The sequence below is a fragment of the Podarcis liolepis genome, assembly GCF_965112155.1.
Source record: "Podarcis liolepis genome assembly, chromosome: 7".
NCBI lineage: Eukaryota > Metazoa > Chordata > Lepidosauria > Squamata > Lacertidae > Podarcis > Podarcis liolepis.
Window position 1 is genome coordinate 28,314,315 of NC_139561.1, and position 24,526 is coordinate 28,338,840.

A 24,526-nucleotide genomic window follows, 5' to 3' on the forward strand; every position below is an offset into this window, starting at 1 on the left:
GTACTCTTCGGAAACCTCCCCCAGAACACGCTGCTGAGCCGCTTGCTAGCCACAGACAGGAAGCAGTACAAGAAGCGTGGCAACCTCTCCGAATGTTTCTGGAAATACTGTGTGTAACTGATGGTTGGAAGCGGCTGATGGCCAACTGGACACCCCCCCCCATTCTAGCTCCTTTATTTATGTCATCAAGAAGAATCCTAGAACCCTGCATATAGATTTGTGCATATTTAAAAGATTAAAATAAAGAAATGTGAAGCTGGCAAAAACAAATCACACTCCAGACCACAACCTCTATGATCCTTGCTGTTTGCGAGAGGAATAAATCCTATCTGGTTTGCTAAGATCTTGTAAGCAAAGAATTGTTTTCTTCCTTCGGTGGTTCCTGTCTGCGTGGATAGACTTTGAGTCTTTCTTTGTGTGTTATGCTCTGCCAGGCCAGCGGAAGGGAGGCAGAAAAAACACTTAGTAGTTTCTCTATTGGGGGGGGGGAGCACTGGGAAAGGAAGGCCAGACATTTCTGTGCCAATTAAAGAAAGCAGCAGAAATGGCAGACTTTAGCTATGTCACTGACTCTGCTGGCATTGAACTGGGTGTCCCTAGACTGACTATTCCTTTATGACAATCAAACCCAATTAACTTTTTTTTAAAAGGCTCTCTACCCCCTGCAACCTCCGCTCTCATTTTTAGGCACAGACATGACAGCCTGTCCCTCGACCTCAGATGAAGAATGGAGCTGGCAATGATGAATGGGCGGCAGCTCTTTGGAAGATGCCCGTCATAAATCTCTGCCTCTCTGGCGGGAGCATCATGCTGCAATCAGATAAAATGCATGGGAAGTTGATGTGATTTAAGAAGAACCAGCTCTGCTGAAGGGAGCACTTCCTCTCTATGGCTTTGACATACTTTGGGAAGATTTGCAGTGTCTCTCAAAAAGTAAACAAGCGCTGGCCTCAGACGGAACAGCGAGCAAATGCAAGGTCCTTCTTAGAATCAAAACAATTAAGTGTAGCCATCAACTTGGATGAAATTCTGAGTTATCCTGTTGCCGCTGCCAATTTGCCTTTACTTAATTCTGAAGCAGGTTCTGCAATCCCCGATCCTGTGTTTTTCACTCAAAATGTGTAAAGACTGAAACCAATTAAACTGTTTTGGTTTTTTTTCTGACAAGGCTCCCCTTCACTTCCCCAATGATAGGAAGGTCCAACAGCAGAAAAGCACCATGTTGTGGTTGTTGTTGGTGGTGGTGAAGAAAGAAGAAGGTGCTGGGGCTGCATTTTAAATTGCAAAATGACACCCAGGAAGAAGATTTTCACATTTTATTTTGTTTCAAAAAGAGAAAAATTCTCCCCATCTCACGCACAAACAGGTCACCTTTTAAAAACGCACATATTGAAAAGTATGGTACAAACAAGTTTATTGCCCCAAAACCAGTTTATAAATCCCACTGATAACTAATTGGAACTATACATTCTACTCTGTGGCTTGCAATGGGGGTGTGTGTGTCCCATTCCTAGAGCAAATCCTCCTGAGCTGCTGCAGGTGACATGGTCTCTATCAGCAGCATCAACATTATATATGCTGGGTTGTAGCACATGAGTCCTACTCAGAGTAGGTCCACAGAAGTTAAAATGTCCTGGCTACGTTAGGTGCATTAATGGGACTACTCTGAAGAAAACTTAGTTGGTGACAACTTTTTCTTCTTCTTCTTTAAGAAAGTGGTTCCCAAGGAGGGGAAAAATAACTCTCCCTTCCTTTCCCGGCTAACTGCCTAGCATCACACCAAACCAAGAGAAGGCAGATCCTGGGTGTAATTCAAAGGCAGAAATGAGGGAAGAGAGTTTTGTCAGTTTAAAATGCTGCTATTTCTACTTCTGAAAAACTTGACAGCCCTCAACGACAATAACCCTAATATATTCCTTGGTGAGCCAAAATTGTTTCAACAAAAGTAGTGGCAGGAGAGGAGACCGTCTACACAGAACTGCCTGAAAACCCCGCAGTTGGCTTCAAACAGAAAAGCATCACCTGACACTGCTATGACCTAAGGTGGTCTGACAGGTGGGTGGCCCTTCAGGGGTGGGAGAGGGGAAAATCTGGCTCTCTGCCATGAAAAGGAACGACTGGACGAGATCCGGCCTGATGATCTCCAGCCATTAATCCAGCTCCAATGGGGAAGCCCCATTGGTGGTGATTGTGTGTGTGTGTGTGTGTGTGTGTGTGATGAGCACAGGCGCACCTGAATACTCATGGTTTCTGGGAACCAAATGGTCTTTTGTAGTGGGGCCCTTGCCGCTTTGTCCCAAACAAGAACCAACTATTAGTTGCCATAATTTCAGAAATTCTGGAGTGGTGTGAGGGGTAAGCCTTTGGAACCAGCATCTTGGAGAGCCAGAGGAAAAGATGAGCCGGGTCATGTGCACAGGAAGGGCGGACTTCTCTAGGGCGGTGCCTGTAGTGGAAGCAGCGGTGTCTCATCAAGGAGGTCCTTGCTGTCCTCCTCTTGAGGATCTCTGTCTTCCAGCCCACCAACAACAGTCAAGCCGGCATTCCTGTTGTCACACATGATGCAGCCCTAGGAAGGGAAGGAAGTTGGTGAGTAACATGGAAGAATGGAGCCCTCCTGGGCAGGACGAAAGGTCCACCTGCTCCAGCTTAGAGATGTACAATTTCCAGAAATTTTGAAGCCATGAGAAAAAAACTGTTTCCCTCTGTTTTCCAAAATAGAAATTTTGGAAAAATTGAAAAAAAAAGTTCAGTGTGGAGCAGTTTTACAAATTGTGTGAGTTGCAATAAAACAGGTAGCCACCACCCCTTTCCCTCAAAAGCAACCAAAAAAGGAAGAAACCATCAACATAAAAAATAATCAGATTTGCCACAACACCAATAGCAAATATAGTTAAGGTCCAACTCAATATTTAAGTTCCATAGGTCTACCCTTGGAGTAGTGTTTTTTTAAAAAAAGAAACGAAAGACACAACATATACATGCAGTTCATTCTATCTCATTTTCTGAACTACTACTATCATTTTTCATTTCTTCTTCCTCTTCGTCATTTTTCTCATGGACTTCTAAAAAACGGCTTTGGAAAAAATCGAGGGAAACCTGTCTGTGTCCCCCCCCCCCGCAATTTTTCTGGTTTTTTTCCAGGCCTTCCCATCTCTGCTTGAGGACAGTTACTGAATAGTATGTTGCGCTAAGGCTCAAACTCAATTTGAAAGGAAAAGGAGTGTGTGTGTTTTTTAAATTGAATTTGTTGTTATATATTATAAACTGCATGATGGTAAGAGAGCTCCTAAACAGTTTACAAAAATATGCAACAGAACATTAAAATGATTGATAAAACACAGTTAAAAGCAGGTATTTAAGAGTATTCAAAGGATGACTGAAGTCAGCAGTGGTTAAAAGGAAGTAAATCGCATGCAGCTTCTACGTGTTCAGATGGGCTGGCCTAACAAAAATGTTTTGAGCAGTTGCCGGAAAGAGTACAGTGAGAGCACATGGATTTGAAACCCACAGTACCAGCTTCCATGCACCCAGGTTTCCTTACTTGGGTGTCAATTTCTTGGGGGACAGTCTGGGTGCGAATCCAGGGGTGGACCTCTGCCAGCTCCTCCTTCTGCCCTTCCGAGAAACAGGGCTGCTTGCTCTCCAGGGTGGCCAGCTTCTCCAGGTCCTCTTTCAGCACCTCCTCTGCAATTCTGCAAGAGAGGAGAAGCTGGCTAGATGAAAAGGCACCAGCCCGACAAAGCCAAAATCCTGACATCACCTCCTCCTACAACCTTCTGCATAAAGTTCAGCTAGTTTTCACCACCCAGAGTCCTACAGAGAAGGTGCGGCACCCTCCAAAATCTTAAAAGCCTTAAAACAACATTAGCTGCTAAAGCTACAGAAAAGCAGGCCTTTTGTACCCCAGCCATGCCTGGAGGGCTGCAACTCCCATTGCTGTTGGTCCCTGGTCATTGATCCTGCTGGACTTTAGGGCGCAGTTTAGACAATCCAATATCTGGAGGCCCAACAGATCCCTTCTGAACTGAATCTTCCCTACTTTGCAATCACAATCTCTCTGCCATCCATATTTTGCAGTTGGATGCAAAACCTAAGCCCTACCCAAAGCACTTCTCTGTTCTTTATAAGCCTTTCCTCAAATTGGTCCATTGGTCCAGGTTCCTGAAAACAACTCCAAAGACATTTCAGGGCTGCCTCTGCCTTCTCAACAACAGCCTAGGGAACAGGCAGCAGAGTGATGAGAGGACCTCCCAATTGTAATTCCAAAGACTCTGCATGAAATGCAGATCTGCCCCTTGGCAACACATCCATCCATCCACCCACCCAGGACTGGGCTGCCCGTGGCTCTCCTTTCCTCCATTTACCTCTCTTCCTGGCCCATTATTAAAAAAACAAAAACATTCCGCATTTCATCCATTGTGTTAAGATGCTCATCAGAACGTGCTCTTTCTGCTCCAGTGCGGAGACAGACCGGGATGGTGCCTGCGAGAGTTTCGGGAGATTTTCCTTGATGGAGAAGACTTCCATCAATAGCTAACACTCCCAGCAACAATAAAAACCCAATGTGTCCAGCACCTCACAAGGGGGCAAATATCACGGGGCCTGCTAGTGACTAAGCTATGGAAATCCTATTTTGCTCCCCTTCCTGAAACGCTTGCCCTTCCCCATCCCAATTTTCCCAGCGCTGCCTTCTGGAAGGCAGGAGGGCCTACCTAGTTTGGAGAAGTAGCAAAGCAAAGGCGTTTTCTCACCGCTTTGGCATTTGGTAGGTCATCTGGATTGGTTCAGGCAAACTATTCACTGTCCTCCGCACCAACCTGGCTGGCCGCGGTGGCCGTTCCGCCTCTTCTCCTCCTTCTTGGCTGTTCTTCCCCCTTTTTGAGACCTCGGAGGAATCATTGCTGGCAAAGTATTTGCTGCTGTTTCCGCTGCCTGTTTGGAGACAGGTGGGTGGACACAAATGAGATGTGGGTTTCTGCACAGGCCAATCTCAAGGCAGGGAGGAGGGTGGCCGTTCCCCTGCTAGCAAATCCCTTTGGGCTTCTCTTTCTGTGGAAGCCGACACACACAGCACTTCCTCTCCTTCTAAGTTGTGGCCCAGTCACTCAAGAAAAAGGGGCTGCAGAGATCCCAAGGCAAATTATTTGCATCTGTCTTCACAGTAGGAGACATCGGGCAGATCCCTCCTGTGCCTGAACTACTTTCACAGAGAAAAGGAGAAATCTAGAATTCCCTTAGGATCGGTACTGGGCCCTGTGTTTTTTAACTTGTTTACAAATGATCTAGAGTTGAGGTGAGCACTCAGGTAGACTTGTTTGCTGTTGATGCCAAATTGTTCAAAGTGGTTAAAACAAAGAGGGATTTCTGAGGAGCTCCAAAGTGGGGTCTATGCGCAGGAAATTATAACATGACATTCAGTGTAAGAAATTGCAAAGTGATGCACACGGGAGCAAAAATTTCTAATTTCACATATATGCTCATGGGGTCAGAATGGGATCGTAGCAGATAGCTCACTGAAGATGTTGATCCAGTGTGTAGCAGTGGTGAAAAAGGCAAATTCCACGCTAGGGATCGTTAGGAAAGGAATTGAAAATAAAACTGTTGATATCACAATGCCCTTATACAAATGTGTTGTGTGAGTGCCTTTGAAGTATAGTGGACACTCGGGTTGCGAACGTGATCCGTGCGGAAGCACATTCGTAACCCACAGCGCCGCGTCTGCGCATGCGCCAAAACCCAGAAATAACCCGTTCCGGTACTTCCAGATTCGGCATGGTGCACAACCCGAAATCGCGCAACCCGAAGCATCTCTAACTCGAGGTAAGACCGTATTGTGTACTGTCCAATCACCTCACCTCAAAAAACTTATTGCAGAGCAGGAAAAGGTTCAAACAGGGCAATCAAAATAATAAAGGGATGGAACAACTTCTCCCACTGAGTGGAGAAAGTGGATCAGGAGAAGCTCTTCTCCCTCTCCCGTAATACTAGCTGCTGGGGACATCAGAAGAAGATGAATGTTGGAAGATTCAGAACAGACAAAGGAAGTCCTCCTTCACACAGTGCATTGTAAGGCACTGGCTTGCCCCATCCATGGACTAACATTTGCCACCGTCAAATATTTCAGGGTCTCCCTCTCGTGCCCAGAGTGCCTGCCTTACCTGTGCCACAACCAGACGTTTCGTTGGAGCTGGAGCCGTTGGACCCAGAGACCAAGGAGCTGGACTTGGCAGACCCACTGCCAGAGGCCGCTGAGCTACTTCCAGACTGGGAATCTTCCAGTAGCAAAAGGTCGAAGAACTCACTGGAGACGGAGTGGCTGTCATTGTTCACGCTGTCCTCCCCATCCTCATCCTGCAAAGGAAATGAGACAAATCCATCCACACAAAGTCACTGCCGGGCTCAAGGAGAGATGGCGGTGCTTTCTGCAGGCACCCAGGTGGGGTCAGGATTAGCAGCTGGTACCAGCTCAGCTGGTTCTGAAAGTAAAAGACTCCTGTCGCGGAGCCAGATAATGTGGTCGCGCGAATACGGCCCGCGAGCCCTGCAAACTTCCTTAACCTGTCCTCCAGATTGTTTGGATTACAACTCCCAGTGTACTATGGACACGCTGGCAGAGGCTGATAGGAGCCCAAAACATCTGGAGAGGTGGGTGCTTTAAACCCAAGGATTTCTCCTGCCAACAGAGACCAAACAAGCTTCCCGCTGCTGTTTCATATGGCGCAATGCAGCCACAGACGCAAAGCACATGGTAGACGACAGCACACAACACACACAAAGGGGGTCTCATTTCCACAGTCGGCTGCGCCCAACTCACAGCTACAGCAGCTGTATGTGCCTGGGACCCTCTACCCATCCAAAGTGCAGCTGTGCCAGCTTCCCCAGTCCAATCTGGATTCAAGAGCCAATACATTTTTTCCTCTTTGCCTGCAAAACTCAGATTCCCACCTCTGAGAACACAGCGGAACGGAAACCGACCCAACGCAGGAAGTCCCTGTTCTTCGCTCCTTAGCTGCATCCCTGGGAGACAGAGGGCGTAATTAGAACAACCATCGTCTGCTGTTAGGCGGCTCCCGAAAGAGCCAGAAGGACCAGGACAGAAAGGGGGGGGGGAGGAATGAATTGCCATGTTTGAAGCTGCCGTGCCCCATGTGCAGAGCACTACCCAAACCCAAGCGGAATAAGCAGCATGGACTGCAAGGATCTCTGGGTGGGATGCCCCACCACCAGCTTCACAAGGCCCCACAGATCTGTGACGGAGAAGCTCCTTCTGTGGCCCACGGAGCAAGAAAACAGCTGGGGTTGTGGGGAGTGGCATTCCTTGCACACTACACTATTTCCCCCCTGAATCTGCCACCATTGGTAGCGAACCCTTCCCAAAACCTGACCCGGGATGCCCCTTGCAGGAACTTACACACATGGCCTCTGTGCCTGCCAGGAGGGCCTGTGCTGTGCCGGACAGCTCCAGCGGTTTGGGCAGCTCTTCTTGAAGCAGGTCCAGCTGCAGAGGGGAGCTGCTCCGAGAGTTGCTGAAGAGCCTCTGGTGGGGCGGGTCCCCCGAGGATGCAGGCTGCTCTTCCTCGGCAGCAGACACTGGGGTAGAGGGGGGTGAAGGGTGCTCCATGGGGCCTGGCGCTGCCACAGGGAGAGCGGAAGGAGGGCCCGGGGGCATCACAGGGCAGGGGTAGGAAGTAGCAGAGGGGCAGGGGAAGAGCTGCGCAGGGAAGGAAGGCGGAGGGGGGAAAAGAGGTGGCGGTGGCAGAGGATACGCTGGGAAATTCTGAAAGAGGACAGTCATGAAGCCGCCCATGTATGGAGCAGGGAATGCTGGGAGGGGCTGGATGCTGCAGGGCAGGTAAGGTGGGGTGGCTGGGGCTGCTGCAATGGCAGAAGGCGGCAAGACAGGGCCTCCTCCCAGAGAGGCAACAGGGAAACCAGGCGTTGCTGCATAAGGATCGGCAGGGAGGGTGAAGCTTGGGGCCCCAGGGTGGGGTCCCTGGGAAGCATCCGCCTCCCAAGCACCACTCCTGCTGTCGGGGGAGCCCAGTGGTTTCTGGCGCTTGAACTTCCCCGGCTTGGTCTTCCTTTTCCAGCCCACTGGCCTGGTCTGCTTTGGAGAGACATCGTCTGCAGAGGAAGAAGCCAAAGGCGGGGAAATTGTGAAGAGAGAGAGAGAGAGGCAGGCGGGAGCAGCACCCTTTGTTTAGGTGACCAAGACTGACCGTTCAAGGACAGGTTAAGCCAAGAGTGCTTTTGCCATAGACAGTAGGAGAGGCACAGAATAGCACCGGTTCCCAGTTGAGGATAGAAAGCAGGCAGTCACACTCCCCATCCTGACACCTGCCTGACCCTAAGGCCCTCTCCCCTCCCCCTCTCCTGCAGTCCTCCCCCCCAGCAGGTGCTCTCCACTCAGGGGAAGAGAGTTGGAGCCCAACAGCAACTAGAGGGCAACAGTTTGGTGGCTCCGGCAAGGCGGCACCACTTTGTGGTTTCAGGTGCAGTCCTCTTGGCATACCCTCTTCTGCTCAGCTCTTGGGTCTGCAGAAGTCCTAGCTGGGAGCCTCTTTGAACCCCTGAACCGCTTCTCTCAAGGTGCTCTCAGGAGATGAATGCAGAAGCCTGGCCTGGCTCTTTGGGGGCCTCGTTCTGCCCTCAGCAAAGACTGCCTGCAAGAAGCCTCCTCTTCTTGCCGCTGAAAAACCTTCGTTCCTCCACCCTTACCCTGACATATTTCTTAGATATGAGGAAGGAAACTCTCTCACTTTCCAGCCTCCTCTGCCTCATTGCTGCTCGCTTCTCGTTCCCTTCCTCCCTTCTCAGTCAATCCAAAAACTACCTTTCATTTTGCTCTCACAATAAAGATGCGTCTCTGGCTGTGCCTCTGCTGCTCACATTACGAGTGTAATCTGCAACCTAGGCTACAACTGCAACGTGGCACAGGCTGTATTCTTGGGTACAGCAGCAAGCAAGCTGGCTTCTAGCAGACTCATAGCACCCTGTTCCCTAGCCAAATAGAGAGAGACCTCTCTAAGCTCCTAAGCTAAATTCTTCCCCTAACACACACCATTCAAGAATATGGGGAGGCTATTTCCCTAAACACAGAGAAGCAGGTTTCAGTGGCCTGTAGGGAGGAAAGCAAGAGGACTATGGGGAGCTGCCACAGCTCTGCCTCCCCCACCATTGCTGCTCACTTGGTTCCTACCTTGGTCCTGGGAAGGAGGCTGGCTGCTCCTGGCCCCTCCGTGCTGGAGGTAGGCTGGCCGGTATGAGGACAGCAGGGCCCTCTGGCGGAAGCGGTCCACATATTCCTGCTCCTTCTTTTGCGTGTGAGCCGACAAGACCTCTTTGGTCAGCCCCACTAGCCTGACTTCCTCCAGGGTGGCTCCAGCCCCAGCCCCAGCTGCGCTGGGTGTGGGGTTGGCCAGCGATGGCTCCACCTGCTCACCTTGCAGAGTGGCTTCTTCAAGCGCCGTGGCTTCTGTGAGGGGTAGGAGGACAGTCAGCCACAACTTTCCCGAGGAGGCAGCCGACAACACTCGGGAACCTCCTTCTCTGCCACCCAAATATTCACCTAGATGTTGTGCAGGGCTACCGGAATGGATTATTCAGGCTGCAAAAGGGGGAGCCACATGCCACATGGAAGGCAACTCAGATACCGTTTGATTGACAGCATCTGAATCAAAGTTATCCCGCCGAGAATCTGCTGCACAGGAATGATATGGGGAAAAAGAGGAGGAGGAGGAAGTGGTGGAGGAGAAGGCGTTTGGGACTCTCGGCTGGTTGGGCACTGGACCTCCCTCTCCTACTTAGGCCCAAATGTCTAGCCAGGCAAAGTAAGGAAGGCCAGAGGAACTCTAAGCACTGATGTGAATAAGTGTGCTCCCTGGAACAGAACTGGAAGGTCCCTACCTGAAATCAAGGCGACTGGTGCTCATTGCAGTGGATGTTGCCCATAAACAGGAAGCAATTTGTCCCCCACAATCACTGAGTGAGGTTCCTACACCGCTGCCGGAGGACAGGGACAGCATCCAGAGGAGGTGGGTGGGTAAGCAAAGGAGCTTGGAGGTTTGTGTGTCTTTCTCAGGAGAGGAGCAAGATCCGTCTGCCAACCTACCTGACTCCGGGTGTGGGAAGTGGACCAGGGTGCTGCTGTAGCTGCACTGGCTGGTTGCGGAGACCACGCTCAATGCTTTGGCAGTCAGCGCCAGGTCAGTCATTGCAGCAGCACCGCTCACCACCCTCGCTGGGGCCTGCTGCTCTATGTCGCCTTCCAGGTTGGGTGTCACAGGTGGCTGGGAATCAACCAAGGGCAGCTCAGCAGCATCTAGTGGGAGAAGAATCATAGAACTGTCGAGTTGGAAGGGACCCCTGAGCTTCGTCTGGCTCAAGCCCTTGCAATGAAGGAATCTCAACTACAGCATCCAAGATGGATGGCCATCCAACCTCCACTTAAAAACCTTAAAGCAAATGCTTTCAAAAATACGACACAACAAAAGCACAGCCAAGACAAGCCAGTTGATCAATATAAATGTGGGGCTTTCAAATGGGAAAAAAGTATCTGTGTAGGAAGTCATTTCCACAGAGCACATGAAGTGCTGGAACATATTGGCAGAAACAGCCATTAGCACAGCTACCACCAGCACCCTCCAGCTGCGCTGCCAGCAAACTGAAACAACTCTTAAAAACCTTCCTGAGCTCCCTCTCACCTTCCAAGATTTGCTTGTCATTCTGGCATAGGTGAGCCTGCTTGTCGTCATCGGAGGACGAAGAGGATGCATTGGTAGAGGACTCGCACTTCCTTTTCAGGGCGGGACTGTTACAACTCTCCAGGTATCTGCAATCAGGAGCCTAGCATGAGCATCTTCCTATTCTAAGTCTGAATATAAGCTGTTCACCCAGCCAATCAGAATGGGAGCGAAGGAGTAGGCAAGTTTCAAAGATCAGGATCAATCCAACCATCTGTTTCATTGAATTTATGCAGGTATTCTCTTCGCACCCCCCCCCCATGGTCCTCTGACACTTTAGAAAGTGGGGAAATTCTATCAAGCACTTCTATGCTTAATACATTGGTCTGTTAGGGAGAACATAAAACACCACACTCAAACATACAAACAGAATGGTCTAATGATGCCAACAGAAGAGCAAACTTGGCCCCCCGTAAGGGCCAAGAGAGATCTAGCTGCTCAGCCCCACCCGCTGACCTCAAGGGTTTTTTTTGTGGGGGGAGCTACTGGTGCCTAGGATGATGCTAGGAATTGCCTGAATGTAATCCTGTTTCCATACAGACACTATATAATTTCTGCCACACTACTAGAATTGAGCGTGGTTTTGATAAACGTTTCTATTTACAGCCATACCTTGGAAGTTGAACGGAATCTGTCCCGGAAGTCTGTTCAACTTCCAAAACGTTCGAAAACCAAAGCAGCTAATCAGCAGCCACAGAAGCCCCGTCAGACATTCAGCTTCAAAAATAGTTCACAAACCAGAACAGTCACTTCTGGGTTTGCGGCGTTTGGGAGCCAAAACGTTCGAGAGCTAAGCAGTTCGAAAACCAAGGTATGACTGTATTTATGTCTCCCTCTGCCCCAACCTGCTTTGAGATCCCTGAGGCTGTAGAAAGGAAGGCTAAGTAGTCCAAAACAACAGAAAAAGGGGAAATAACATGATTCACCAGAGAAAGCAGCACAACCTTATTCCGAGGGCCTCACAGACAGATCACTCTTCTTTTTACGAGGTACAGAAACTGAATTTTGCTGGCATGAGAAATGCCTAGCAGGGACTGAGGAGGAAGTCAAGACTTCAGGAGCACTGACACCTGCTGAGACGCCATGTTGTTATTACCTGATGATGCTGTCCATACAGTTAATTTGCTGATAGGACAGGACGTGGTTGGTGCTTCTCAAGACATCACAAGATTCAGCTGGTGGGTCAATGAGAGTCAAAGGGGGAGCACCCGGGTTTTGGTCTAGAAAATTGGGAGAGGGGGGAGGGGGAAAGAGAACGTCCCTTACAATGGAGTGGGGCGACCACCACCACTTGGCCACTTGCCCCTGGTCTCAATGTCATTCCCATTGGCTCCAGATTATAATGTTTGTTGTCCCCAAAGATCAATCTGTCTTGGACCATTTTCCCCATCTTGGGGCAGGCACCCTCGACGATGCATCCCTTCCACTCCCTGGCCATTGTCGCCCCCATGAACTCACCTCCTGGCTGCTCTGCCCTGGGAGTTCCATCTTGAGGCTTACTGTGTGATTCAATGTACAGCTGCTGACCTACATTCTTGAGTCTGTTGGCATCCACAAAGATCTGCTGTAAGGACATCTGGGGCAGGGGGGACAAAGGATGAATGAAGCAAAGGTAGCAATACTGGTCCATAAGAGAAACCTACCAAACCCACAGGTGGCCAAGACTTTCACTAGGACAAAGCAAGCCGTTGCAAAGGTGTGTGGGGATTTCAAGTTCTCTCTGGGCCTCTTCAAGAGGCAAGATGTTACACAAAAGCAAGGGTGGGTGGGAAGGGAACAGTGGAACACAAACAGCAGTACAAAAAAATGGCAGGATGCTGTAGCCATGGTCAGCTTGTAGACTCGGCCCCATTACTGGGTATAGTTAATGGCAGAGGGCCTCTGTCTCTTTGACAAAGAGCAGTTTACAAATAATTTTAAAATTAAATAGAATAGAATACCCATTGACTCAAACCCCTCTAAATCCATTTCCTTCGTAAGCTTCCTTGCTGGTTAACAGGCCAGAGGCACCCCCACAACAATGCCCCCCCCAGCCGCTACCTGTACTGCAGGCTGGTTGTGAATGACCAGAGACTCACCAGTTCTCTCTGTATTTCCTCCGCACAGTTCCCATTGGAGTCACTGGAAGACGCCACACTGATGTAGTGCTCGTAAGATCCATTGCTAATAAGGCTTCCGTAACCGCTAGAACCGTTGCTATAAACAGGCTGGAAATAAAGAAAAACAGAGGTCTTCCAAAGCCTGGGAAGGGCTGCAGCAATTGTTCCTGTCAGCTGCATGCCTCTGGATCACACGGAGAGGAAAATGCTGACATGCACCCTGCCCCCACCCGACAGAAGGCATCCCAGCTTGGAGCTGCATTCCCCTCCTTACTTGCAGAAGCAGCTTATAGATCTGTCCTTGGAGCTCCCAGATCTCCTTGTCAACCCTGTTCATCCCCTTGCTTCTTGCTGCAAAGACATCTTCATTCAGAGGGCTCCTGCAAAGCATGAATGGAAGCAGAGCGTCATCTTGACACTAGATGAGGGAAGGTCTGTATCACAAGATTACAGGAGTGAGTTATTCAAGGAAAGGGATTAGCTCTGCAGCAGAGTTCTTCTGGCTCCCCAGCTGGATAATGTTAAACAGACTGATGAAAGAGTAAACCCAGAGGGTTGTATCCAATGCAAGTCCTACTCAGAGTTGGCCCACTGTAGTGAATGAAAATGACTAACTTAGGGTAGACCTGAGTAGTACGTAGCTGGATACTCAAAGAAATCTGTTCCTGCTGTGGGGAAAAGAAAAGGAAACAACTGGCCTTATCTGCTAATGACACAAATTGAAAATGAATTTTCAGAATATCTTAGAAACAAAACGCTTTTCCAAGTAAGGAGCTCTCCTACACAAGGCCTGAATTAAAGCGGAGCTTGAGAAATGTCTGTGGCAGCCCAAGGAAGCCCAAACAGGCTAGAGCAGGGCTAAGAAATACCCTGGCAGCAAGCGGAGAGGCTCATGAGAAGACAGTATTTCAACAATGAACAATTTGAACACAAAACAGAAATTCTATGTCAATAATATCCGGCATGGCATCCTTTCTTTTGCTGCAGCGAAGGCAAATTTTAACGAAGTGTCAGGATCCTGCCCAACCCAAACCCCATGAAAAGCTTTTCTGGGGAAGAAGCCGAGGGCCTTGCACCAAAGCCCAGCAGTCTTGAGGCAGCCTGAAAGAGCTCCATCTCACAGATGCCTCACTTGAGCCCCCAATAGCCCCTCCCAAGCCCTGCCTGGATCCCTGATTCTTCACACTCTCCTTCCCCAGCCTCAGAAGTGAAGGAAGCAGCAGACTCAATGTGAAGCTCAGAGTTGCTGGTCTGCTTCCCTGCCAGAAGGCTCCAGCACCAGGGTCTTCCTGGAAGGGTCTACTAAGAATCACAAGATTCAACTGCAAACACCCAGCATGTGATCAGTCAAAAGTCAGCTGACAGCAAGAATCTGAATCCCTCAGTCTCCTCTGGGCTCCCTGTCTAGCTCCAGCCTCCAGGTACTGGCCACAAGCATTTCGTTAGCCAGAATCTTCCTACATTTGGACTTTGTGGCTTATAAAACGATGCAAGTCAGATCTGCTCTGGCCTTAGCAAAGGGGAGGTGCACATGCTTTACATACAGATGATCCCAGGCTCAACGCTTAGCATCTCAACAGGTCCTGGAGAGCAGAGAGCCAGAATAAACAGCAGTGCCTTAGCTTAGCACTCCTGGGAAATTGCTACTGCTGCACCATGCAAGATGCTGACTGGACCTGCTCTGATAAATTGGCATCATCTTTATTTAAAGCCCTTGTAATATGCCACATGCCTCACCATCTTTGTGTTGTATTCACGTAAATCCTACTCAGAGGAGACCCATTTAAATGAACAGACCCAAGCTATCCACAGCCATTGATTTTAATGACTGTACTCTGAGTAGGACTAAATCCAAATTATTACACCAGTTCTACAGGCCCACACACACAGGAGCACAGTATCAATCCAATCTGAATTCTCCTTATTGGCTCTGGGTGTCAAGGGAAAGATGACAAACCCCAAACACGGTGGCTTCAGGAGGCTTACGTTCTGACTTTGTGCCGCCCAATGATAAAGACGACCTTCCGGCTCCATGGATTCACAAAACTGGACCAGCTGGTATCCAGGATGACGTAGTCCCCGTTCTGAGTACAGAATCGGATGGGCGAGTGCTCGAAGGGAGGGCGGCCCGCAAACTTCAGAACTGAGTAAAAGCCAGAGACAAAGACAAGGCTGGATTGACAACAGCCAATGGAAGCACACAAAGGCCTGCCCACACCTAGTGGAACTAGCTTAATGCAAAGTTCTATCATTCTTCTCGGCCAGAAGGAGAGAGGTTATGGGGGGGGGGGGCAACCAGTGGTAGAGTGTCTGCTTTGCATGTAGAACATCCCAAGTTCAATCCTCAGCATCTGGCATCCTGGATAACTCAGTTGGATAGGATAGAGCATGGTATTAATAAAGCCAAGGTTGCAGGTTCAGTCCCTATATGGGACAGCTGCCTATTCCTGCATTGCAGAGGGTTGGATTTATGATCCTCAGGGTCCCTTCCAACTCTGATTCTATGACTTCCAGGTAGGGTTGGGAGAGACTCTTGCTTGAAATCCTAGAGAGCTGTTGCTGGTCAGTGAACATAATACAGGTGTCTCCCACTTACACGTGTTCTACTCATGTGTGACCAGGAGATAATTAAATCAATTTAAACTGCAAAAACAGCCCAAAAAGAGCAGTAAATTTCAAAATGGCATGAAAAGAGCAATAAAATACATGGTGCCTCGCAAGACGAAATTAATTCGTTCCGCAAGTTTTTTCTTCTTGCGAGTTTTTCGTCTTGCGAAGCACCGTTTCCCATAGGAATGCATTGAAAATCAATTAATGCGTTCCTATGGGAACTGCTTGCCAGGCTGGCGGTGCGGAGAAGGGCTTTTCTCCCCACCGCAAGCCTTCAGGACAGGTACGGGAACAGAGGGGAAGGGGCGCAGCGCTTCTGAATGTTGGCGGTGGGAAGGAAAACCCTCCACCCACCGCAAGTCTTCAGGACAGCCATCCGAAGGCTGGCGTGGGGAGAAGGTCTCTCCGCCCCACCGCCAGCCTTCGGAGGAGCCTTCCGAAGCCTGGCGGCGGGAGGAGGTCTCTCCGCCCCACCGCCAGGCTTCGGAGCAGCCTTCCGAAGCCTGGCAGTGGGGCGGAGAGACCTCCTCCCGCTGCCAGGCTTCGGAGCATCCTTCCGAAGCCTGGCGGCAGGAGGAGGTCTCTCCGCGCCACCGCCAGCCTTCGGAGGAGGTCCGAGGACAGTGGGAAAGACGCGCTGCGCTTCCCCGCTGTCCCGGAGATTTCCCTATGGGCTTTCGTCTTGTGAAGGAAGCCCATAGGAAATTCGTTTTGCGAAGCGCCTCCAAAACGGAAAACCCTTTCGTCTAGCGGGTTTTCCGTCTTGCGAGGCGTTCGTCTTGCGGGGCACCACTGTAGTTAGCAATCGCAGGAGCCTTTGCAATTGCAATCCCATGAGCCTTTGCTATGGGTTCTATGGCCTGAATGCAGAGGTTAAGAAACAAATTGAAATAAAATCCAGAATGGTTTGAAGTTAAAAAACATGCAGAACAAATGGTCCCCAAAATAGTCCCTTAGATGAGCAACTGGCTCACCTACAGGCACTACACCACGGGAGTGGAAGCCTCCACTTCTGGGGAGAGAGAACGCACGCAAAGGCCTCATTGCTCCAAAACAGCATCACCCTCTTCCCTGCATGCAGCTCGTCTGACCACGGAATGGGAGCTGAGCAGGGAAAAACCTGCTCCCTTCCTCTTGTGACACTGAGGACACTCCCTCCACCCACATCAGGTCCAAAGGCAGAGGAGAGACTGAAACTTACCTTTACGATGAATGGCTACCATGATGGGTCGATCGTCCGGGTGAAGGTACTGCAAGATGGACGTCCCAAGCAAATCCTGGGGCAGGTATCCCAACAGAGGCACCGCCCTGAAATCGAGCAATGCAGCGGCCAATTGACAAAAGCACAGTGCAAACACCAACCTTGTAAGGGAGCCTTTTGTGACATAGAAACTGGGGGGGGGGGGGAGCTTTTAAACATCAAGAAAATGGCACTATTAAGCACATGTTGGCTATGATCTCAGTCAATCACCCAGAAAGGCCATTCCCATCACCACCAATTCATGAATGGTTCCACACTGGGAGGGCTGCGTTTTTTCAGCTGTTCATTGAACCTTTCATGAGTTCAGGGTGTTTTCAAAAGCCTTCAGGAGACAGCTCTTTGGTTACTATTAGGATAAGACAAAGCAATACACCCATTGTGTGGGGAGCATCTGTGTCCTCCAGGTGTTGCTAGACTCTAACTCCCATTGCCATCCTCGGACCCCTGGCCACGCTGCCTGCCGGGACAGTTCACAGGTGGAGTCCAACAAGCTCTGGAGGGCCACAGAGGGGCGCACCCCATGCCTGCAACAGACAACGCATCAGCCCCTAATGGCATTTCTCTCTGGCACTGCCAGCAACACACCTCATATGTATGAGCAAGATAAAAGTCGTCACCTGTCATCCACCTCCAGAAAGAGACAGCCTGGGGTGTGAGTGGTGGTGAAGATCCTCTTTTCTACAGGAATTCGAGGAGCTAACAATTTAAAAGAAAGAAACACAAAGTATCAGTGATAGCTCAAGATCCACTTAGAGCAGTGTTCCCCAACCTTGGGCCTCCAGCTGTTTTTGGACTACAATTCCCATCATCCTTGACCACTGGTCTTGCTAGCGAGGGATGATGGGAGTTGTAGTCCAAAAGCAGCTGGAGGCCCAAGGTTGGGGAACACTGACTTAGAGGTTCATGTGAACCCAAGCAACTTTCCTTTCTGACAGCGGACCCACAACACTCAACACTTTCAGGAACTCTCTCTCTGGGTTTCAGGAGCCTTTCCTTATCAAAAGAGGATGAGGAAAGAAAAGAGATACTGTTCCATCTAGAACCTCCCTTCGTTCACAGAATTAGATTAGAGTAATGGAATTTTTATCCAGGGTTAGTGCCTTTCAGAGCAGACCCACTGCAGTTAATGGATATGACTAACTTAGGTGGTATTAATTTCAGTGGGTCTACTTGGCTACAGTCCATATTCCCTTGCATGCTGACCAGGAAGTTGAAATGTTCTGTCAAACTGGCTCACACACAAGAACTGAAAGCATCCGCCTTGTCTACATCCCGACACATCCATGAGACACACACAGACCATTTAACAGGGATGCTGGGTGCAATCCAGTCCCAAAGTTAATTCCCAGAAGAAGATGGGATGGAAACATAACAGAATCTAGCATGATACACTTGGGTTTTAGCCCAGCCAATTTTAACTGGAGTTCCCCTTTTCTTGCCTTCATAGCCAGAGTGGATTTTTTCAGCGAGAGCCAAGCAACAAGACATCGGCCCACTGGGATCAGAGACAGAGAAGTTGATCAAATAAGGGGTCATCCGGAATGGGTAGTAATGCTCCTCTCGGCCTTGACCTTTGCCTCCCCTGCAAACAAAACAACAGAAAACCATTGATTCGTCAGTTACAGGTGAAGTTTACTCCAAATGGCAAGGGATTGTCTAGGTTTCTGGCTAGAAGGAAGAGAAAGCTGCAGTCCTGTTAATTCACTCTGATGCTTGATTCCTTTTGTCTCCTTTGAAGAGCAGCATTTTAGCATCAAAGTGTTATAACAGTAGGAACAGTCTACAGCCAAACGCTTCCTTTTAGTAAGAAACTGGATCACCTTGTAGTCACAGATTCTACTCCGTACTACCAAGTGGGGGGGGGGGGAGAAGGACTATTTCCAGTTAATCTCGTAAAATGAAGCAGGGTGGTAATAGGAAGAAATGTCACTACTACCATCCTAAAATGCTTGGGCATCAACATGCACACAGAAAGTTCTGGTGAAAATAGATTGTAACACCCCTCTTCTTGCCATAATCCTGCATAATACTCACCTTAATCTGCAGAAAAAGGACTTCACTTGTGCATATTCATAAAGTGAGTCTGTAAGGGCAAAAATACACAAAGAGACCAACATTTGTTTATTAATTCTCCTCGTTCTCAGCATGCACATCTTAGTACCCTCTCACCCCCAGGACCTACTTCAAAAACTAAGATGGCCTTTTTGCCCACCAAGACCAGAGAAGATGGGGGTGGAAGTATATTTCACTCTAGCAGGCTTAGTTTGGTCAGAACTGAATATATACTTCTAGAGTTAATGCTAAATACATTACTTCTGGTAAATGAGTCACCATAGCTGCTAGACGGCTGTGAAAATTTGTGCCTCAGACTTTTTAGACTCGTCTACCCATGTACTATCTGAAACCAAAGAACTGCATGAGTTGCCAAATGTGAAATATATTAGCATTCTTTTCAGCTCTCCTATGCAACTAAAAGCTCACGCACAGCTCCCATTCCATGGTCAGATGAGCTGCATGCAAAGACGACCAACTACTTCTTTGTGCCCTTGACCTGCCCACCCCTCCACCCTCAGCCCATTTCTCCCAGGACTAGTCTCTGAACTTTCAATGCTGCAAGAGCGTGCACAAGTTTTTAAGGACATTATCTGTCCCCAACCCCACAGGCTAACTCTGATAGGTGAGCGAGTCAAGTACCAGATGTCCTGTCAGATGACAGACAGGTTGTCATGTCCACCTGTCAAAGTCCTTCCCAACCACCCAGCAGCCAGCTGGTGAGGAACAGCAGGAATCAGCTGTGTTATCAAGTTCCAGGAGCGGAACTCAAGTCGGTTGCCTGGCCCAGTGGGTAAACTCAGTGCCCTTCAGCTGATGCTTTCTGCAGGGACTGGCTGAACAATCAAATGCCCTGTGAGGAACTTGGCTGCACAACCAATTCAGTCACATCTCTACCTGTCCCATACAGATGTCACAGGTGACATCAGGTATGTGGGAGCTGAAACAGCCCGGCAAAAATTGGGACACATGTCGGGTCAAATCTGGCCTGAAGATTGGAGGGTCCCCCCCCCCAATTTGGTTAGGTAGTGACTATGTGCTGCAATATTGTAATAGCAACACATGAATTACTGGTAAACCAGATAATTCTCTGTGTTTATCTGGAGCACAATATTTACAACTCATTCAAGTGTTTTGCATTTGATACAACCATGCACATGAGATGAAATTTCCCTGGGCAGAGCAATTCACCTTTTTGGGCCTCCGTATTCCAAAGTGGCAGGTGAGCCCGGTTGGTGTGAGTGTAGAAGACGCCCACATCCTGGGGAGCCAACAACTCTGCAAAGCGGCAGGACTCCAAGCATTTCCTTTTGCAATTCAGGACAGAGGCGGCTTGCTCAGAGACATGCACAGTCCGCCCAGAGAGCAATGAAAAGATGGCTACAAAGGTGTCCTGGAGGAAAAGAAGCACAATCCTCAAGCACAGCCAGAACAGCAGGAGCCACTTGGCAAGCCAACAAGATCACAGAGAGACACAGATGTTCAGTTTTCAGGTTACAAATCGGGATCCAGTTGCCACCTGCCGCTTCTCAGCTACATGGTATGTCCTTAAACCAGAAGCAAGGGCCCTTAAGGTCCAAGGGTCAAATGTGCCCTCCATGCCTCCCTCTCTTGGGACTCTCCTCAAGCCCTGCTCCTCTACCAGCAGCCCCACTCCATGCCCTCCACCAAGTGCTTCTTGCCTAGAGGAATGAGTCCTGAAGTGTGAGAAGATTTCCTGCTTGCCTATGTGGAGGATGGAGATGGAGATATGCATGTTTAAGAAATTCTCTGGTTGAAATGTAGCCATCTGTACAAAGCTAAGGGACACATCTCTTGCTCTGCCTTGCTTTCAGCTTCTGGCTCCACCTACTAGGGAATGTGGCCTTGCTTCATCTAAAAGGTCCCTCCCCCACCTGATTCAGGATGGAGATAGGTTACTGACATCAACACAGAACCCTCGCGGCCTTGTGTTTTCCAGAGGCTGAGAAGCAAAAGTGTCCCAAGGACCTGCACACAGACAGATCCACCAATTCCTGCTCAGTGCTTTTATCACTCATTAGTACTTCTTGGGAGGTCTCTGTCATCCCTTCTCTAAGAGTGAAGCAGAGATGCAGCTTTACAGCGAAGGAAGACAACAGCCATTTTGTGGTGGTTACGTTTTAGGAAGCGTCTTTGAGCTGCTGCTAACTCTTTGACCAGTACACCTGAAATGGGCAAAGAGCCCCAATTAGCATTCGGGTCACTTACTGTGTTTTTGGGGGTGTGCTCAGACATGATGGCTGCCAGCTTTTCCACTCCATACACAGCGGCATCGGTCTGATGTGCTCCATGCTTACCAAAAGCCTTAGAAACTTTGTTGTCAGCTGGTGAGGAGGCAAGGGAAGCAAGAGGCAGTGGGGAGAAATCAGCAATGAGCAGGTGGCAAATTTGGGTATTTCTTACGTAACCCTGCTTGTAAAATGACCATGCCAGATTCAAGATCCCTTTCTAAGGAAGAATTCAAAGTCATGCTGTCACTGAACACCACGAGCGGCCAGTGGCCCCTTCCTGAAAGCCCAACATATTCTGTGTGCCCTCTCATAGTCCCTGTCTTGGCAGGTGCACCCTCCTGGGTTACACTGCTTGCTCATGTGAGAGAGCACAAGAGAGGTGGAACCCAGGAAACTGCCATTACATGTGCCACCCTTCAGCACCCTCCAGAACACTGGACTCAATCCCCAGCATCATACAGCCATGCCAATAGATGGGAGTTGGGGCACAGGCCGACACGTGCAGTGTGGGATTTCTTCAAATGCACCCACGTACCTTGGATCTGCTGGACACACTTGAGAGCGTAGTTCAGGGCACAGAGGGTGCTGGCCTTGCTGCAACTCTCCACCTGCTCTGCAGGGAGATATTGCTTCATTTCCTGGATCAGCAGCTTCAGCTTTCTATTATTACTTTGGTTCCAACAAAGCAGCTCACTGCAGATGAATACAAAAAAACGCACAACAGCACATTTTAGAAAGAAGGGCCTTTCTTAGGTGATATCTGCTTTGGGTGGGGAGAAGCTGAAAGCCATGTTTGCTCCAGCACAAAGAAAGGTTGCTCCTTGTGCTGTAAAGAAGGACCTGGAGCTCTGTCATCTAACAGGACCAGTATGTGGGCAAGGCTGGCGCATGGAACCCTATTTGTTTATGGCACTTCGCACATTCCAGGCTCTACATTTCTTGTCACAAGCCCCAGAAACACTTCAGACTGCCTGGCCCTCAGCTAAAATACCTGAGCGCACTGAAGCATGCCTTTAAAAGCCATTATGGCCCAAGATAATAGCGCCCTCTGTATGGACTCCTATGCCCCCATTTTGAACCCTGCTCCATATCCCGCTTTCCAAGAGGCATGGCTAGGAGCATGGCCTTTTCTGAAATTGCCTCTAGAGCTGTAGAATGGCCTCTCTGGGAAGGGTAGGAACAGTTCTTTCTTTCTCCGTGGGTTTTGAATTTTAAAAAAGTATGTATTCTGGTGGCTTCTGAAGTCTCCTGTGGTTTAATTTACTTACTTGCTGTGCCTCACTATTGTGGTTTTAAATTTTTATTGCACTCCCCACCCCCCGCAATGCCAATCATATGCACAATTGCGGGAAGTCTGCTGCTGCATGAAAGGATCTGTGGATTAAGGGATTAACCCACTTTTAGTCCAAGGCAACTGGCAGGCACCAGGCTGGCCAAGGCTGCAATTAACCCAATACTGCCTTTAGAAGGGCATTTCTGCTCTGCGTGGAGGAAATCAGCTGGCAACTCTTTCTTATTTCACTCCTGCCAAATCTGGTTAATATGATGGGGATGCCTTCATCCCAAAGCAAGCACTACATGGATCAGTGAAGGTTACCCGATTTGGGGGGGGGGCAGTATTGAGCCCACCCAATTCTTGGATGGTGGAGACGAAGGGAGGATAGAGTCACCTACTCCTCCCTGGAACTTTGCATCCATTCATCCCCCAAGTGTCACTCTGTGACCACAACTGACTGGTCTATACTTGAATACCTCCAAATGTGGCCCAAAGACATGGTGCTTGGCTCCTAAATTCAGGCCCAGCAGTTCTAGCAGCTCCTGGTTTCAACCCTGGGACATTATAAGCGCCAACTTTAGAATCAGAACGCGGCCATGCTTTTCACCAAACTGGCAAAAAGAGTTACCTGCTGCAGCTGCTGCTGCTACCACTGCCACCTACAGATCTGTTCTGCCCATCAGGATTTCTGGCCAAGCTGCCATTTGATTCAAGGCAGTGAGTGCTGGTCCCGCTGGACTCATTTCCAATGGAGCTGCTTTCTGTACTTCCACCACAACGTATCTGTGCGGCGGCTTCTTCGCAGGTACCATTCTGCTCAAGAGTATCGCCTTCCCGGTTCTCAATTTCGGCCAAGTTGGCCGGCAACCAGTTTTCCTGCTGGTCCAAGAAGTCATCCTGGAGCAGGTCCTCATTCATAGTGAGCGGACAAAGGGCTACAGTAAGGAGGCTTCTATTGCCATGGCCTGGTCAAATTCAAGTTCTCCCTTCTAAGCCACCTGGAAAACCGCATGAATCTATCATTAGCAATCGCCCCCTTTTCATTTTACTGTTGAAAACAATGTGTTCATGTGACACCTCTGGATGGGCACAGCATCCAGAATCACTGCATCCTCTCCGTGTGAAGATGACCCAATGGCCCCAGATTTTTGTGGGGAGTTAGCTTCAGACAGCTCTCCCGACTGAGAGCTGCAGAAGCCTTTTGTTTCAAGGACTCCATCTCCCCTTCGCCTTCATCCTGCAGCGCCTTCATCCTGGTGAAACAGAAGCCAAGTGGAGGGAGAGTGAGAAAGAGAAAGACAAGCTAATGATGATGAACATCTCCGCTAAGAGAGAAGAATAGCCCATAACCAGATGAGGATGGTGCATCTTACTCCTTTTGAAATGTCTCAGCACTGAAGCCAGACTGCTGCATTTCCATAACCACATTTGGGTCCATCAGAAGACCTGATTACTACTGCAGCCATGGGAGGGGGAAGCCCAGCACCCTGACACATAATTGTCCCCATATTTCAAGCACTCCTGGAGGCTCCTCCTGAAATATGGAACTTTGACTGTGCTCACTGCACAATTACAGGAGGGAAAAGAACACCCAAAGAGAGATTTTGCTTTGGTGGATTTCAGCAAACTTGCTTTTTTCGAATATATCTTTGTGGTGAATAGCTGGCTAACCCCACACACAGAACCATCCCCGGAGTGTCACAAAAGAGCAGGCAGAGCTTGGTTCTCAGTGCTTCAGTCAAGTCACTGCTGCTGCTCCACCACACACTTGCAGGCGGTTCACCAATACTTGGTGAACAGAAACTGGAGTCAACCTGCTGAAAGGCTGCAGGCAACAGACTCCCTTTCTAATTAAATTGAGGGGTGTTGCCACCTTGCTAGGCAGCCTCCTCAATAAAAATGCATCAAAAGCCAAAGAAAAAGGAAGCGTCTTGATGATCATATGTATCTAAGCTAGAACCCCTGAACAGCACAACTTGAAAGGTATTCAACAAAGAAAAGACGAGCTTACAGTAAGGACAATAAATTCTGCTGTAACCGAATGTAAAGGTACCATAAAAGGCTTTTTCAAATAGACCGTCCCAGTTAATACACCACATGCTAAAAAAATATGGGCAAAACACATGCAGTACAATCCTCAGCATGTTTAATGAAAAGAGAACTTTTGAAACTGCCACAGATTCCACTGCAAGTTCTGTTCACAACAGCTCCCAGGACACTCTAGGAGACAC

The 24,526-nt window shown here is 49.1% G+C and overlaps 2 protein-coding genes across 10 annotated transcripts in view; one reads left to right on the top strand and one right to left on the bottom strand.

Annotated features, from left to right (window-relative positions):
* Window positions 1-24,526, top strand: part of UTS2 (urotensin 2) — a 579,903-nt gene that overhangs the window by 3,892 nt on the left and 551,485 nt on the right. For all 4 annotated transcript variants that reach the window (XM_083513365.1, XM_083513367.1, XM_083513366.1 and 1 more), the window contains exon 4: window positions 1-2,317. In XM_083513365.1, the coding sequence (XP_083369491.1) occupies window positions 1-117 (117 nt within the window). In that variant the 3' untranslated portion in view covers window positions 118-2,317. The remainder of the gene's footprint in view (window positions 2,318-24,526) is intronic.
* The window catches only part of PER3 (period circadian regulator 3), a 26,725-nt gene continuing 3,501 nt past the window's right edge, over window positions 1,303-24,526 (bottom strand). For 2 of the 6 annotated variants that reach the window (XM_083512885.1, XM_083512886.1), the window contains exons 2-22: window positions 22,924-23,548; window positions 21,555-21,712; window positions 20,997-21,112; window positions 19,959-20,160; window positions 18,750-18,798; window positions 18,155-18,297; window positions 17,333-17,411; window positions 16,656-16,762; window positions 14,831-14,987; window positions 13,119-13,224; window positions 12,824-12,952; window positions 12,204-12,321; window positions 11,842-11,965; window positions 10,707-10,834; window positions 10,115-10,324; window positions 9,203-9,478; window positions 7,415-8,127; window positions 6,162-6,354; window positions 4,821-4,935; window positions 3,545-3,695; window positions 1,303-2,569 (exon numbers count right to left, since the gene is read on the bottom strand). In XM_083512885.1, coding sequence (XP_083369011.1) covers window positions 2,435-2,569; window positions 3,545-3,695; window positions 4,821-4,935; window positions 6,162-6,354; window positions 7,415-8,127; window positions 9,203-9,478; window positions 10,115-10,324; window positions 10,707-10,834; window positions 11,842-11,965; window positions 12,204-12,321; window positions 12,824-12,952; window positions 13,119-13,224; window positions 14,831-14,987; window positions 16,656-16,762; window positions 17,333-17,411; window positions 18,155-18,297; window positions 18,750-18,798; window positions 19,959-20,160; window positions 20,997-21,112; window positions 21,555-21,712; window positions 22,924-23,213 — 3,699 coding nt within the window. In that variant the 5' untranslated portion in view covers window positions 23,214-23,548 and the 3' untranslated portion in view covers window positions 1,303-2,434. Of the gene's footprint in view, window positions 2,570-3,544; window positions 3,696-4,754; window positions 4,936-6,161; window positions 6,355-6,948; window positions 8,128-9,202; window positions 9,479-10,114; window positions 10,325-10,706; window positions 10,835-11,841; window positions 11,966-12,203; window positions 12,322-12,823; window positions 12,953-13,118; window positions 13,225-14,830; window positions 14,988-16,655; window positions 16,763-17,332; window positions 17,412-18,154; window positions 18,298-18,749; window positions 18,799-19,958; window positions 20,161-20,996; window positions 21,113-21,554; window positions 21,713-22,923; window positions 23,549-24,526 lie in introns of those variants that run through there. The other 4 variants (XM_083512883.1, XM_083512884.1, XR_014528391.1 and 1 more) reach the window with 3 other exon arrangements.